Here is a 15,261-nt window from a genome sequence, read left to right as displayed (position 1 = left end):
CCCTACAAACTTAGAGAGTCACGGGACCTAAAAGAGTTTCCAGACATTGACATGAAACCCAAAGGGCCAACGGGTTGCAGTAGATCAAGGAAACAAGACGAAGGAGCAAGAGGTTGAGCCGAGACCAAGTAAGGAGGACCCACTCGGTCATGACCAAGTGGGTATGACACTATTTTGGTTTTTCAAGCATAACTCTCTCGTCTGGACTCCGATTGAGGTGATTCAAAATCCAATAGAAAGCCAAAAGAATTATCTACAACTTTAGTGTTTTGAGTTTTGAGAGATCCCAGCCGCATCAAGGCTTAAATCAGTCAGGACCAAGTAGGGAGGACCCACTCGGTCATGACCGAGTAAGTGTGACACTGCTTTGATTTTTCGAGCATAACTCTCTTGTTTGAGCTCCGATTGAGATGATTCAAAGTCCTATGGAAAGCTAAGCGAATTATCTACAATTTTCATGTTTTGAGTTGTGAGAGATGTAGGCAGCATTAAGGTGGAAATGTGTCTTGAAGTTGAGGCACGAGAACCACTCAAGACCGAACCAAGAGGAAGCACAAAAGAATGCGTCAAAGCCAAGTGGGAAAAGACCCACTCGAAGGGTTTACCCGAGAACACCCACCCGTGCCCCTAACGGTGCTCTCGTCTTGCAGGTCACTCGGTCATCCAGGGGCACTCGATCATCTTGGGGCACTCAGTCATCTAGGGGCACTCAGTCACCAAGACCCACGTGATCATTAGGACCCACATGATCATCCAGATTCACGTGATCACCAAAATCCACGTGATCATCAAGACCCACCTGATCACCAAGACTTTCAGCACACGTTGGTGGCGAGACTCTCAGCGCACAAAGGTGACAAGACTCTCAAACCTCACAAGGCCTGAACGAGACTCTCTTGATCAACCACGCACACCAATTGTACTCTCCCATGAAAAAAAAAAGTAAATTGTTATATTTTGACAATAACAGTTATAATTAGACAACATAAGTGAAATAAAGATGCACTTGGCCGGTGTGAACAGAGGATAAATTACCTCAAGAACCAAATAGATCCGTAACAAAATGACTGTCAGTTGTTGCTTGGGTCAACAGAAAATTCTTCAATCTAAGCTACAAGAACAACTAGGGAAAGGCTCGAACCAGAATCAAGAAAAATTATCACTTCTTTTTTCTTGCAAGGCGGCAGCTTTTCTATTCCAAATTACACCATGTTGGTATGCAAACGTCTTCAAGGTTTCTGTGGGATTGAAAACTCCAAAAATTGTAAACACTTTAATTATCAACAAATTATATTGTATCTGTTTCTAAGAGAGATTTACAATGTCGTTGAGTGTTCCAATACATAGATATAACTGAGTATAAGAAAAAATAAATTAAATACAGAGGGTGGTGGAAATCTTCTTATAGATTTTTATTTGTTCAGAATGAATGACGATACCTCACATATCAAAGACAATGTAGAAAAATTGAACATATATAGTTCAATTATGCGAGTGAAGATACAACTGTAGGGCTTTCTTCATCTCACAAATCTAGGATGGGGATTGACATATTTCTAAACACGCACCTTCCAGCTGCAGGCTTCAGATACAATTGTTTTAAGTTCAAACTGCCAAATACCGGAAACTTAGAGCGACCCGGTTACCTATAACAGCTTGGAGTGATCTGATTACATTAGCACAGCAGAACAGAACAAGCAGTGAAAGATATTTGGTTCCAACAGAGAGCTCCTGAAATCTGGAGGACAACAATGGTAATGTAATTTAAACTTCAGATAATCAGCCCCTAAAAATTTAGGCAATGGTTTCAAGAAAAGGGTAATCCGTATAGCCAATAACAGGATCGGAAGTGTAGAAAGTTTCCCTATTGTACTTATTAAGAGGAGCATTGATCTCAAACCTCCGTGGCAGATCTGGATTAGCCAAGAACCAACGTCCATAAGCAACAAGATCTGTATGGTTCTGTGCCACAGCTTTGTTGCCTTCTTCTCTGTTAAAACCCCCAGCCACCATGAAAGTGCCATTGAAAGCTTTCCTGATTGGCACAAGACTGTCTTGGGTTTCTGTTATTTCTCCAACAATTTTCATTCTTGGCTCCACCATGTGGCAGTATAGAATACCGTATTTATTCAAGGCTTCGACCATATACAGACCCAGAGCATTTGGATTTGAGTCTCCTGCTTCCATGAAGTGAGCAAATGGAGAAAGCCTAATCCCAACCTTATCTACTCCTATCTCATTAGTAACAGCTTCAACAATATCAAGAGCAAACCGACATCTGTTCTCAAGAGATCCTCCATATTGATCATTTCGATCATTGACTTGGTCTTTCAGAAACTGCTCTATTAGATAACCATGAGCTCCATGGATCTCAACTCCATCAAAACCTGCATATGACATCAGACAGTGACTATCATAATGTGAAAGAAGAAAGATGATCAATTCTTACACTTCATCTGGTATGAGGAAAATTTCATAAAATATATCAATAGATGAACTCACATCGTAGCGATCAAGGTAGGTTGCCGGATGAATGAAATTTTGCAAGATTAATCGAGTATACGTCTTAAATTAGCCTAAGTTTGTATAGTTTTTACCTACCAATAGAAAATGTTGCCCCACATGATCCAGCAAGAGCACATAGGCATTATATGTAATAATAATTCAGAGAAGTCTGATTCATAGGTGACATAAGGTATCATGACCTTAATTTTTCTGAAGATACATATTTTTCCCATCCTGTATAAGACCTTGCTTAAGATATAGAAATTTCCAGACCATATTCAATAACATTAGAATTATCTAGTTGGTTGGACCAAGGATTAGGAACTTAAGAAAGAAAATGAATTAACAAGGCGGTTTGCCATCTGTTACAGGCTTACAGTTTCAGTAGAACTCAACTGTACCTGAAACTGTTGTTGATTTCCTTCTCTATCTCTCGATCAAGTTATTTTTTCTCAACTTAAAGACTGAAATCAGCCCAAGCAAGAAGTTCATTATGTTAAAATGACTAGCTTTTCCTTTAGTGGTTGGACTGTCATACAATACATAGAAGGCTAAATGCTTAAGTTGGCAAGAAGGCAAAACTCAACTTGGAATTTGGACTAAAACATGCATGTCAATGCATGTGGGTTTCTATGATCATATATGCTTATGTGGATCTTCCATGGGATTGACACGGCACTGATGTATCTTTATTTCATCAAAATGCTAATGAAGTGTGATAGATGGACCAAGATAGCAAAAATGGGAAAGTTTAGTGCCTAATTGTTCGTATTTCAAACAAAAGGAACCAAATTGAACTTAGCCATTCCAAACAGAGATCCTGAATTAATTTACCCAATTTTGAAGTTAGCCACAAACTTACCAGTTTCAATTGCATTCTTTGCAGCAAGTCTAAAATCATTGACAATTTGAGGAATTTCATCTGTCCTTAGACGTCGTGGAGGTGAAAAGTATGCAACATCATAACCATTAGATTGAAGTCGAGGCGCTACAGACTTGTCGGTGGAAGAGATTGGAGCCTGATGATTTGGCTGAAAATCTGTACAAATTGCATTAATTATTTCACAGAGAACCAACTTGTAGAAAGCCCTAATACTGATTAGGGAAGTAGGTCACCACAAAATATAAAATACAGAATTTTTTTATTTATTTATTTTGTGGGTTGGGACTAGGGCTGGATGAAGAAAGCAAATATATTAACATAGATTGATGCATGAGAGGAGGATTAAAGGAAAAATACCAGACGAATATGGAGAGAAGGAGGTGAAGGGAGAAGAAAGACAGCTCACTAACATATTGACATAGATTTGATTAAGCAAACCAAAATGTACTGCTATTATTGATATTCAACTACAGTAGCAAAGATATGAATAATTTGGTAAGTGAAGGAGTGGAGAAAGGAAAAAGAAAAGGCCAACAAGCAGATGACATAATAAACCTTCATTTTTTAAACAATCAAAAAGCTTTCAGAAGCAACCATCTTAAGTCCACCAGATCTTCTCCACTCAGGAAAAACTAAAAACAAAAAGGGAAAAACTAGTTTTTGTTGGGGACGGGGAAGTAGGGAGAGTGAAAGACAAGTTGAAACAATGTGGCAATAATTCTAGGGAGGAGAAGTTCTAGTTGAAGAGAAATTGTGAAGTAATTCAATCATCTGGATATTGAAGATATTGGAAAACCAAGATGGATAACATGTTACATTAATGCAATTGGAGCCATCAAAGAATCTGGATAGAATACAGTACCAAGATGGATAACATGTTCCTTCTCTAAATCCCTCAAAAAGCATACATTTTAATGATTTGGTTTATTATTGTAAAGCATTGCCTATCTGACCGCAACAAGAAGAATATCATCTCAAACATAACATGAAACACCACATCTATAGTAGAAATTCTTGTCAGAATTGGTATTGCAGGATCTCCACCACTTGATCCCCTTAAGAGCAGGCCATTATAATGGTTAATGATGGATTAAAACTTCATTTCTTTCAATTTTATAATTTTTTCTTTAATATTTTAGCTAAACCAAAAGGTTAAACTAGTGTCAGGGGACCTTCATGTGCAGAATGAGCCTCACCCAAACCCTGCCCCAACCAATCTTTTTGCAAGGAAAGTACATCTAGCTGGCATCTTCTAGTATATGGTGATTATTTGGGAAAAATTCAATATATACCTATGTTCCACATGCATATTAAGCCAATAAATGTAGTCCATGCATATCATATCAGAACAAAAAACTAGCAATGAAAAAGTAGTGGTCCACCGCAAATTTAATTTATGTTACAAAAGCAACCAAGCTAAGAAAAGAGCAAGAAATATTTTTATTAACCCATTTCTCTTTTTTTTATCTTTGGAATGCCATCCTCCATGGAAGAGAACAAATAAAAGGGACAAAAGTAAAAGCTATACCTTGATTTGAAACTCTTCCCACATGCCAAAGTTGACAAAAGAAGGTTCCACCTCTAGCATGAACAGCATCTACTATAGGTTTCCAAGCTTCAACTTGTTCTTTTGTCCATATACCAGGTGTATCTGTATACCTTCACTCAAAGAGAATGCAGTAATAACAGATAAGATACTTCCACACTCATGCTTATAAACATGCATTTTAAAGATCAAGACTGCATATCATCCTTCCAACTATCGAAAACATAGAACCATGGAAACCCATAAATATAATTATTTAACTAACCCTTGTGCAGTATCTGAAACTCCGGTTGCTTCAGTAATGAGAAGACCCCCTTTCATGGTCCTTTGTGAGTAATATAAGATGGCATGTGGTTGAGGAACATTGTTGTAAGATCTTTGCCTGGTTAATGGTGCCAAGACAATTCTGAAGAGAGAAAAAATGACCATGAGAAAAAGATCACTACATCAAGAATTAGTTTAATGGCCAAATGGGAGTAGAAGAAAAGTACCAGACATATTACATTACACATGGAATTCATTGGTAAAGAAAAAAAAAAAAAAACCTATGTAAACGAACAATGCACACAGCATGGACATGCCACCCCCATTATATGGCTTAGAATGTTAGGCAGTTAAACACAAACATGTGCAAGAGATCAGTGTAGTTGAGATAAGGTTGATAGGCAAATGTGTGGCCATACAACAAAAGACAAAATAGAAATCAGATCGCACATAATAAAGTTGGAGCGGCACTTATTGAAAATAAGATGTGAGGGTTGTGAATAAGATGGTTTGGATATGTGAACAAAAGACCAATAGATATACTTGTGGGGCAAGTGAATGAAATGGAGTTTGTAACAAAAATTGGAGAGAAAAACCAAAGAAAACTGCAATTGGAACCTTCAAACATGATACAGAATACAGTAGCCTTACACATGATATGACCATGGATGGAGATAGTGGAGGTATAGAAATCATGTAATAAGGCTTGTAATTATTGTTGTTGTACACAATTAGGTGCCAATATTATAACAATAGCTCCTTGTGGTTTAAAAAATAATAATAATAAAGAACACACACGCAGACAAGGTAAAGAAAAAGATTCAACAAAGAACAACTGGAAGATGTATGACTAATGAACTTGAAAAAAAAAAAAACCTTAAACGTTAATGCTGATTACAACTAAACCATAATTAGAAAATCTTGCAAGACTCAAGCCACAACCAACAACATGAACTGCACTTGTCATTGAATGTAACCATGAAAATGAGATTTATCAAGTCTATTAGGGAAAGGGAACCGAAATTGAAAAAACATAAAATCAAAAGAAGGGGGCATCTGTCACGGCATGTCCATGAATTTAGAACACTCCTAGCCCAGTATGGATTGGGAGATGATTTCTACCGAACAGAACAGAACAGAGCAAGGGAGAGACAGAATGAGAGAGAAGAGAGTGAGAGAATGAAGAGAGAAATTAGAGCGTTAGGAGGAAGAATCGCTTCAAATATTCAATTCAATGATAATCTCCCCAGCAAGCTTGGGAATATTTATACAACCGATCGGTGGGAGGCTGCCACAGCAAATCCCTTCTCCATGCGGTTATAACCGCCCTTTTATCCTATTCTACCCTCCTCCACGTGGGGAATCTGTCAGCCTGGCTAACTAACATCTCTAGTGGAGTTACAGCAGTAAATAGCAAAATTACAGCAGTAAGGAAATTACACTAGTGAGCAAAAACAAACAAATACTTATAGCTACTTGGGTTATCAGTTTTGGGTCCCTTTCCATGACAATTCCCCCTCCCTTACACCTTTCTTGTTCTCAAGAAATGCTAAGGAGGCTGGCAGCTCTGGGGAATCGTTTGAGTAAATTAGGCAGGTACTCCCAAGTGTTGCTCCCTGTTGCCCCATACTGCCACTTCACCAGTACTTGGATGAGTGGAACCCCTTGGTTGTGAATTACTCGCCTATCCAAAATAGCCTCCAGTTCTTCCATACTATCCTTCTCTTCGAGAATGGTGGGCATTGCAGGGTTCACTTACTCAGACCCTACTGTTTCCTTTAATAGGGAGACATGAAAAATTGGGTGGATTTGGCTCCCCTCAGGAAGTTGTAGCCGATAAGTCACCTTCCCTACCCTTTCCAATATGAGGAACGGACCAAAATACTTAGGAGTAACCTTTGAGACCAGCCTTTGAGTAGTAACCTTCAAGTGGGGTTTCCTCAATCTTAGGTATACCTTCTCCCCTACCTCAAATTCCCTGTCACTTCTTTTCTTATCTGCAGCCACTTCTTTTCTTATCTGCAGCTTGCTTCATCCTATTTCAAGTTGTAGCCAATTCCTGTTTGAGTTGTTGCAATACCACCCTTCTCTGTTGCAAGTACTCCTCTACTAAGGCTGCAATGGAATGTTCTCCTATAGCCGGTAATAGAGGAGGCTTGTATCCGAAGAGAGCCTCAAAAGGAGACATTTTTAAGGAAGAGTGATGGTTGGAGTTGTACCACCACTGGGCTAGGGATAGCCATCTATGCCAGCTCTTGGGCTGCAAGATGCAAATACACCTCAAATAACTTTCTAAGCCTTGGTTTACCCGCTCAGTATTACCATCTGTTTGGGGATGATAAGCTAAAGACATATTCAACTTAGTGCCTAACGCCTTCATAAGCTCCTTCCATAGGGTGCTTGTAAAAATCTTGTCTCGATCAGAAATAATTGTCTTGGGAATCCCATGCAGAGCTGCCACCTGATCTATGAAGATTCGAGCCACTTCTTGAGTAGTATACGGATGGGCCAATCCTATGAAATGAGCAAATTTTGTGAACCGGTCTACCAGAACCATTATACTGTCATTTCCTTTTAACTTAGGCAGCCCTTTGACGAAATCCATAGGACACTAGACCAAGCTTGCTCAGGCACTGGCAGGTGCTGTAGAAGCCTAGGGTAGGCCACATTCTCAGTCTTGCATCTTCTGCAAATGTCACAGCCCAACACAAACTTTCTTATCTCTGCTCTCAGCCCTGGCCAATGGAAGACCTTCTTCACCCGAAGGTAAGTATTTTGGATCCTAGAGTGTGCCGCTAATGGAGATTCATGCAGTGACTGCAGGATTCTCTTCTTGAGATCTTCATTATTTCCAATTACAATCTTGCCCTAATGTCTCAAAATCCCATCCACCAATGTATACCCTTCGACCCCTTCAAATCCCATGGCCACCCTTTCCAGTAACTCCCTCACTGTATCATCTCCTTCATAGCTTTCTATCACCTACTGGCACCATTCTAGAATGACAGTAGTTATAGCTGTCACTCTCCCCTCCTTATGACACCTTGAAAGAGCATTAGCAACCACATTTTCTTTTCCCTTCTTGTATTGTATCAAGTAGTCTAAACCCATCAATTTTGCCATCCCTTTCCTTTGCAACTGTGTTTTTAGTTTCTGCTGTAACAGAAACTTTAAGCTTTCATGATCCATTTTAATTATAAACCTCCCCACTTCCAAGTAATGTCTCCATTTATCTACAGCCATCAGCACTGCGTGAAACTCCTTCTCATATATGCTAAGCTCCACATGTTTTAGGGCCAAGGCTTGGCTTAAGAATGTCAATGGCCTCCCTTCTCTCAAAGGCCCCTTCAGCTTCGGGGCCCCAACTGAAATTTCCTTTCTTCAATAATTATGTTAGTGGTTTGTTAAGGATCCCATAATTTCTTACGAACCGATGATAGTACCCGGTTAATCCTAGGAACCCCCTCAAAAATCTCACTAAATTAGGCCTCGGCCAGGACACCATAGCCTCCACCTTCTTTGGATCAATGCTAACCCCTCCCTTGGATATAATGTGCCCCAAATATTCCACTTGCCCTTGACCAAATGCACACTTAGATTTCTTAATGAAAAGCTGGTTAGATTTGAGGATGTCCAAGGTGGTCTTGAGGTGAATTAGGTGTTGGCTAAGGGAAAGGCTGTAGACTAATATGTCATCAAAGAACACAAGGATAAATTTCCGAATGCAGGGTTCGAATATGCAGTTCATTAAGGATTGGAAGATGGCCGAGGCATTGGTAAGCCCAAATGGCATTACCAAGAATTCAAAGTGCCTGTGGTGGGTTCTAAAGGTTGTTTTATGTATGTCTTCCGGCCTCATCCTAATTTGATGATACCCCGAACGCAAATCAAGCTTTGAAAAGACTTGGGCTTGGTGAAGTTCATCTAAGAGGTCTTCCACCAAAGGTATAGGGAATTTGTCATTAATGGTTATGGCATTAAGTTGGCAGTAATCCACACAAAATTGCCATGATCCATCTTTCTTTTTGACTAATAGGACGGGGGACGCAAAGGGGCTTTGGTTGGGCTTGATAATGGACTATTGAAGCATTTCCCTAACCATTCTCTCTATTTCATTCTTTTGAAGTGGGGGGTATCGCTAGGATCTCACATTAATGGATTCAGTATTTGGCTTTAGGTGAATGGTATGATCAAATGGTCTGGTGGGAGGTAGGGAATTGGGTTCCATGCAAAGGTCCTCATATCCTGCCAGCAATTCACTAATACAATCGAACTGATTTACCTAGTCACGGAGTTCCCTAGTTGAGCTGACAGTTAGGTAGGCCTTCTCGTGCCCTCCTAGGGGCTCCTCCGCTACTACAATGGAGAAAAGATTGGCCAGCTGACTCCATTTTCCCTTGAGCACCTTTTGCAACCTCCTTCTTATTATCATCCTGCATGTTCCAGCCTCCTTACCTCCTATCAATATCATCCTTCTTCCTTCCCTTTCAAATGACACCTCCATTTAGTTAAAGTCAAAACTAATTGAGTTCACTCCTTTCATCAAATCCACCCCCAATACTACATCACATCCCCCCAATTGTAACAATCTTAGGTCTACTTCAAATTCCCTACATCTCCCAGCAAAACCCATTGCAAGCCGAGATACTCATCACCCGTTGGCCATTAGCCACGGTCACACTCAAGGGTGGGGTACCCGTGAGTTGACATTTCAGCCTCTTGGTCATGCCTTCATCTAGTCGTGCCTTCATCTAGAAAACTGTGGATACTCCCACTGTCAATTAAGACCATCAAGCCTTTTTCTTTAATTTGCCCCTCTACTTTTATTATTTTGTTGTTGGTTACCACTTCAAGGCATGGATTGATATTTCTCCATTGTCCTCCTTGGCCCCTTCCTCATCTTCTTCTTCTGTTACCTCTCGATTTGACTCCTCATCCCCTTCCAACAGTAGTATCTACCTCTTACAGTGATGCCCCATATGGTACTTCTCTTCATACCAGAAGCACAATCCCGTCAATCTTCTCTGCTCCCACAATTGTTCTCCAAAAGGAGCTGGGTTAGGGCCTACCACCCTTCTCACCCCGCTACTTCCTTTTTATCTGATCCTGGTTGGGATGTCTTCCCGCAGCATTAGATGAGCCTACTACCACTCCTCTCATTTACTGCCTCTGCTTCCTCATTAAGGCTTCTACCACCAACTCTTGCAGCCTGGAATTCTCTGAGGCTTGTTCCACTGACTGAGGCCTCAACACCTTTACCACTCGTCAAAGCTCGTCATTAAGGCCACTTAGATAACTCGACACGAAGTAGGTCTCCGATAGGTGAGGATTATGTTGGATCATGAGAGATCTCAACTCCTCAAAGCGTTTTTGGTAGCTCTCCACACTACCGGTTTGCCTCAGTTTGTTAAATTCCTCTATAATGTCCACCATACTCCTTTCCCCAAATCTTTCACACACTTTCTCAGAGAATTCCTTCCAAGTGTAAATCCTCCCCTGTCCAAGGCTTCCTTGGTACCATGCGTCAACCACCTCATTGAAATAGGTTGTAGCCAAGGGTACTCTCTTCCCCTCAGGAACACTATACCACTCAAACATCCTCTCGCATTTCCTCAGCCATCATCGAGGATTGACTCCCTCGAAGGTGGGAATCTCCATCCGAGGCATCGGGAACCCCAGTTGCTGGTGATTTACAGGACCTTCCCGACCCCTATCCATCAATCCAACCAACTCCTCCTCCAGGTCCACCTCAATCTCTAAAGTTCCTCATCCCTTGTTAGTCCTATTCCTCTGTAGGATTGGTTATGCATGCTCTCCAGGTGGAAAATCAGGAGACAACCTTACCGGGTTCTAACGAGCAAACATAACCATGAACTGTTGCATTTCCGCACCCAATTCATCTCGCACCCTCACGGTGGACCCTTCCAGCCTCTACTCCAATCCATCCATGGTGCTCTCCACTCGGCAATCCAACGCCATGATCGCTTCATGGCTCCAACTAGCTCCTAATTCCAGCTGGTTGATCCGATTTTGGCATTCAGTCATGACCGAGCTAGCCTGTTGTAGTTGGGATTCCAAATTCTTCATACAGGTCCCTTCTGCCATCACCGTCTTCTTCCTTAATCCGGCCAAGGACAGGCGGCTTTGATTCCAAAATGTCACGGCACCTCCGTGAATTTAGAACACTCCTAGTCCGATATGGATTAGCAGATGATTTCTACCGAACAGAACATAACAGAGCAAGGGAGAGAGAGAAGAGAGTGAGAGAATGAAGAGAGAAATTAGAGCATTAGGAGGAAGAATCAGTTCAGATATTTAATTCAATGATAATCTTCCCAGCAAGCTTGGGAATATTTATACAACCAATCAGTGGGAGGCTGCCACAGCAGATCCCTTCTCCATGAGGGTTATAACCGCCCTTTTGTCCTATTCTACCCCCTCCACGTGGGGAATCTGCCAGCCTGACTAACTAACATCTCTAGTGGAGTTACAGCAGTAAATAGCAAAATTACAGCAGTAAGGAAATTACACTAGTGAGCAAAAACAAACTAATACTTATAGTTACTTGGGTTATTAGTTCCGGGTCCCTTTCCGTGACAGCATCGTCCAAATCAAAGCAAAGCCACAACTACCAGGAACTTCAGAAGTGAAAAGAGAAAAGAAAGAACGTTTCTCTTCAAAATTTGGGAGAATCAAGAAAAGGAAGACGCAACCTTCCCCGTCCCTTTATTTGTTGGTAAAACAAAGGGATTTGTATAACTAGGATTTGGCTGCATAGGCTGAGGAAATTCAGGTCAAACAGAAGTAAATCAATTAAAAATAGAACAAAATAATAAACCAAAAGATGAAAAACCATGTCTATGCCTGAATACTCTATTCAGAAACATTTCATATAACTCCAAGTCTCCAACAAGATAATAAAATAAATAATAGTTCATTCAAAGAAAGACTCAAAGAAGATGGCATATGAAATGAAGTGCTGAATTCCACGTATACAGCAACAGGAGAAAATATTTAAAAGAAAAAAAAGAAAGCCCCAGAATTGTTGTCCCCATTCGGCACTCTGTTTACCGAAAATAAGACTCATGCTACGCAAACCCACAAATCCAGTAAGGGGTGAGAAGGGGAAAAGATCAATTGGGGATTAAATTAAGCAAAGTACACAAGCATTTGAATGATATACATATATATATATATATATGTACCTGTGAGAAAGTTGAAAGTTTCCCATCTTGTAAGGGGTGAGAAGGGGAAGCGGGGCATGCTCTCCTTGCTCTTGGCTTTCCATTATTTTTTTAATTTACAGTAGAGATGGGTGCTGGATGATCTTTGTGGATGGCGAATGAGATGAGACGCTCAAAGACTGGAGAGCAAGGGTATTTATAGAGTGCCACACCCGCCTTCGTTTGTTCATTTCTTGCTGCACGGATTGATTCAAAGAGAGACATCAGGTCAAAATAGGCCGGCCCCGGTGGCAGCTGACTACTGATTGATCTACTCCTCCCCGAAAATCTTGATCCTGCTGTGAGGGAGATAAAGACAACTTGCTTGGCGTCACTCCCCATTCTGCGGATGCATGGAGGAGATGCTTGAAATGATTCATTCGTTGAACCCAATTTGCAGAGAGCAGGAGTGAAATCTATACCTTATTCCTGGATAAATAAATAAAAAGTAGCCGCCGGACATACTCGAGTGAAAAGGGACACGCTGAAAACTTGTATGCGACTATTAATATGGGTTCGATTTTTAGAGAAAGGAGAACGTTTCTTTCTTAGGAGAGAATCGTGAGAGTAGTATTACTGGTGTTAAAGTTTATCACTCGAATGAGTCGAATACATCTTGTGATTTATTTTCTATACGTAGTTTTAGAAATAAGGTGAGTGAGTACGTTAGTTAATAATGGATGATAATTAAGAAAAGAAAAAAAAGTAAATAAATGGAATCCATCCAGCGGCAACGCCGAATTAAATTTGCTATCGTCACCGCTCATCTCAGCACATTGGTGACGTTACGGTCCCAACTGCCCTCTTTATATAATGCATGCACATTATGTTTATTAATTAACATCTATGTAAGGATACAATAAAAAAAAAATATCTATATAACCTAGCAAATTAATAATTACAAAAAAAAAGTTACTGTTATATTATTTTATATGAATATTTTTTAAAATACAATATGTATATATATATATAAGGTATATTGCCATGAATACCTTATAATATATAAATTTAAAATTTATGTAATCAATCATTTGTAATGAAGTTAAGACTTAAGATGCTTGTTTTATGGTTAAGTCATGATAAATTGAAATTTACATTGATAGATCGTGAGTTTGATTTCTTGCTCTGTGCAGTAAAGCAAAAATCTCCACTTACAATTTATCTCTTCTGCTGAAATTGAGGACACGAATGACGTGAGACCGCATAAAAGCGATAATCTCAAAACTTAGGATGCTTATATGTTATTGTTTATTTTAATTAATATATATATATTTTTATTTAATGAAATTATTGATGTATTTAAAGCATGAATAAAAAATTAGAGTAGAATATCAAACTAGAAAAAAAAAAAAAAGATATCGGGAAGAAAAAATGTATTTGATTAAGAAAATAAATACATAATCTAAAACCAAAAATTAAAACTTTATCACATAATTTTATAATAAGATCCTAAGATGTTAACAAAAAAGCAACATCATAATCAAGATAAAGCAAATTATAATAAAATCCAAATTAAATGTTAAATTGATGAGTTGGGTCAGAAAGGTAGTCCAGTTTTGAGATGGCAACTTGCTAACCACTACTAGTAGGAAAAAAGAAAAGGTTTTATTTAAGAAGATCGATGGCAACTTGCAAACCACTGCTGGTAGGAAAAAAAAAGATTTTATTAAGAAGATTATCATATCAATCGTAACACCTTGGTATTTTAAAAAAAAAAAAAAAATTTAAATTTAAAATTATATATTTTAGATTTATTGGTGATTTGTGAGTTTGAATAATTTGATAGGAGAAATTAAAATTATTATGCTTTTGAGTAGGGAGCTGATTGAAAGTTTAAGGAAATTTTTGAAGTCTAAGAGTAATTTTGGAAATTTGGAGTTCAATTGATATAAAATTAATTTTTGCATGTATATAGATAAAGGGATTCATTGCCTTGTTGAGTAAGGTTGTTAATGGTTCGATTTGATTTTAATTTTTGCTAAAACTATAATCAAATTAAACTTAAACTATTAAAATTAAAATAAAACCATTACTTATTGGTTTTAAAAATTAAAAACCAAAACCAAACCATTCAATTTCGCTTTTAACCATGATTTTTTTAGTTTGATGCATACCAACAAACAAAAACAAACTCTTACAAATAGTATTTATTATAAAAAATTTTAATAACTCGCAAATCAGTCTGACACGAAACCCTAGGCAATAGTCCTGACCTGCTTACGGGGTACTCTAACGTTGTTCCAGCATATACCCTTGGAAAATTATGACTACACTATTAGGGCGACATCTTATTCTATGTACAAGTATCAATATGTCAATAATTTCATGTCATGAGATGAGTCATGTTTATCGATGCAACATTATATGTACAAATATGACAATATGTTTGCAAATTTCATAATACTTAGTAATTTTCGAAAATAGCACGCATAGTAAAGGAAAATCTCGTCACATATAAGTATTTGGGATAAAACTACTCACTTTGAACAGAGATTTGACTCGTGCCTTGAAATGCATGTCAATCTCGAAAGTCATGCAAAACCTCAAACTTCTTGGCCGAATCACCTTCTGGTCGATATTTTTCAAGAAAAATCATATATTCTAATTTTTTCTAATTTTTTTCACAATTTTCTCTATGTTTTTTCAATTTTTTTTATTTTCCAAAAGCCTTGTTTTCTTTGAAATTGCACAAAAATTATTTCCTCCAATATTTTCTAATTTCTTTTCTCCAAACTAATTCAAAAAATAATATTCCCAAATTTTTGGGAATCTTTTAGATTTTTTCCTTTTTTTTCTAATTTTCATAATTCTTTTTTTATAATCAAATTACAAAATAAATA

General features: G+C 38.6%; 1 protein-coding gene across 1 annotated transcript; it reads right to left on the bottom strand.

Annotated features, from left to right (window-relative positions):
* Positions 1-1,445: 1,445 nt before the first annotated feature.
* Positions 1,446-12,961, bottom strand: LOC127808281 (putative 12-oxophytodienoate reductase 11). Its single transcript, XM_052346748.1, has 5 exons — positions 12,404-12,961; positions 5,200-5,340; positions 4,917-5,047; positions 3,368-3,544; positions 1,446-2,387 (listed from the first exon to the last, which is right to left on the bottom strand). Exons 1-5 carry the CDS (start codon positions 12,484-12,486, stop codon positions 1,795-1,797), a joined length of 1,125 nt encoding a protein of 374 aa, XP_052202708.1. The 5' UTR covers positions 12,487-12,961; the 3' UTR covers positions 1,446-1,794.
* Positions 12,962-15,261: the final 2,300 nt, after the last annotated feature.

This window comes from Diospyros lotus, chromosome 8 (assembly GCF_014633365.1).
Source record: "Diospyros lotus cultivar Yz01 chromosome 8, ASM1463336v1, whole genome shotgun sequence".
Lineage (NCBI taxonomy): Eukaryota > Viridiplantae > Streptophyta > Magnoliopsida > Ericales > Ebenaceae > Diospyros > Diospyros lotus.
This window is presented reverse-complemented; position numbering and strand designations above follow the sequence as displayed.

Excerpts from the sequence above, each read along its gene's own strand:
- LOC127808281 (XM_052346748.1), bottom strand. The coding sequence starts at position 12,486 with ATGGAAAGCCAAGAGCAAGGAGAGCATGCCCCGCTTCCCCTTCTCACC. Across the intron at positions 5,341-12,403 it reads AACTTTCAACTTTCTCACAG|AATTGTCTTGGCACCATTAA; the intron begins GTACATATATAT and ends TTCTCTCTTCAG. Across the intron at positions 2,388-3,367 it reads AAAGAATGCAATTGAAACTG|GTTTTGATGGAGTTGAGATC; the intron begins GTAAGTTTGTGG and ends TGTCATATGCAG.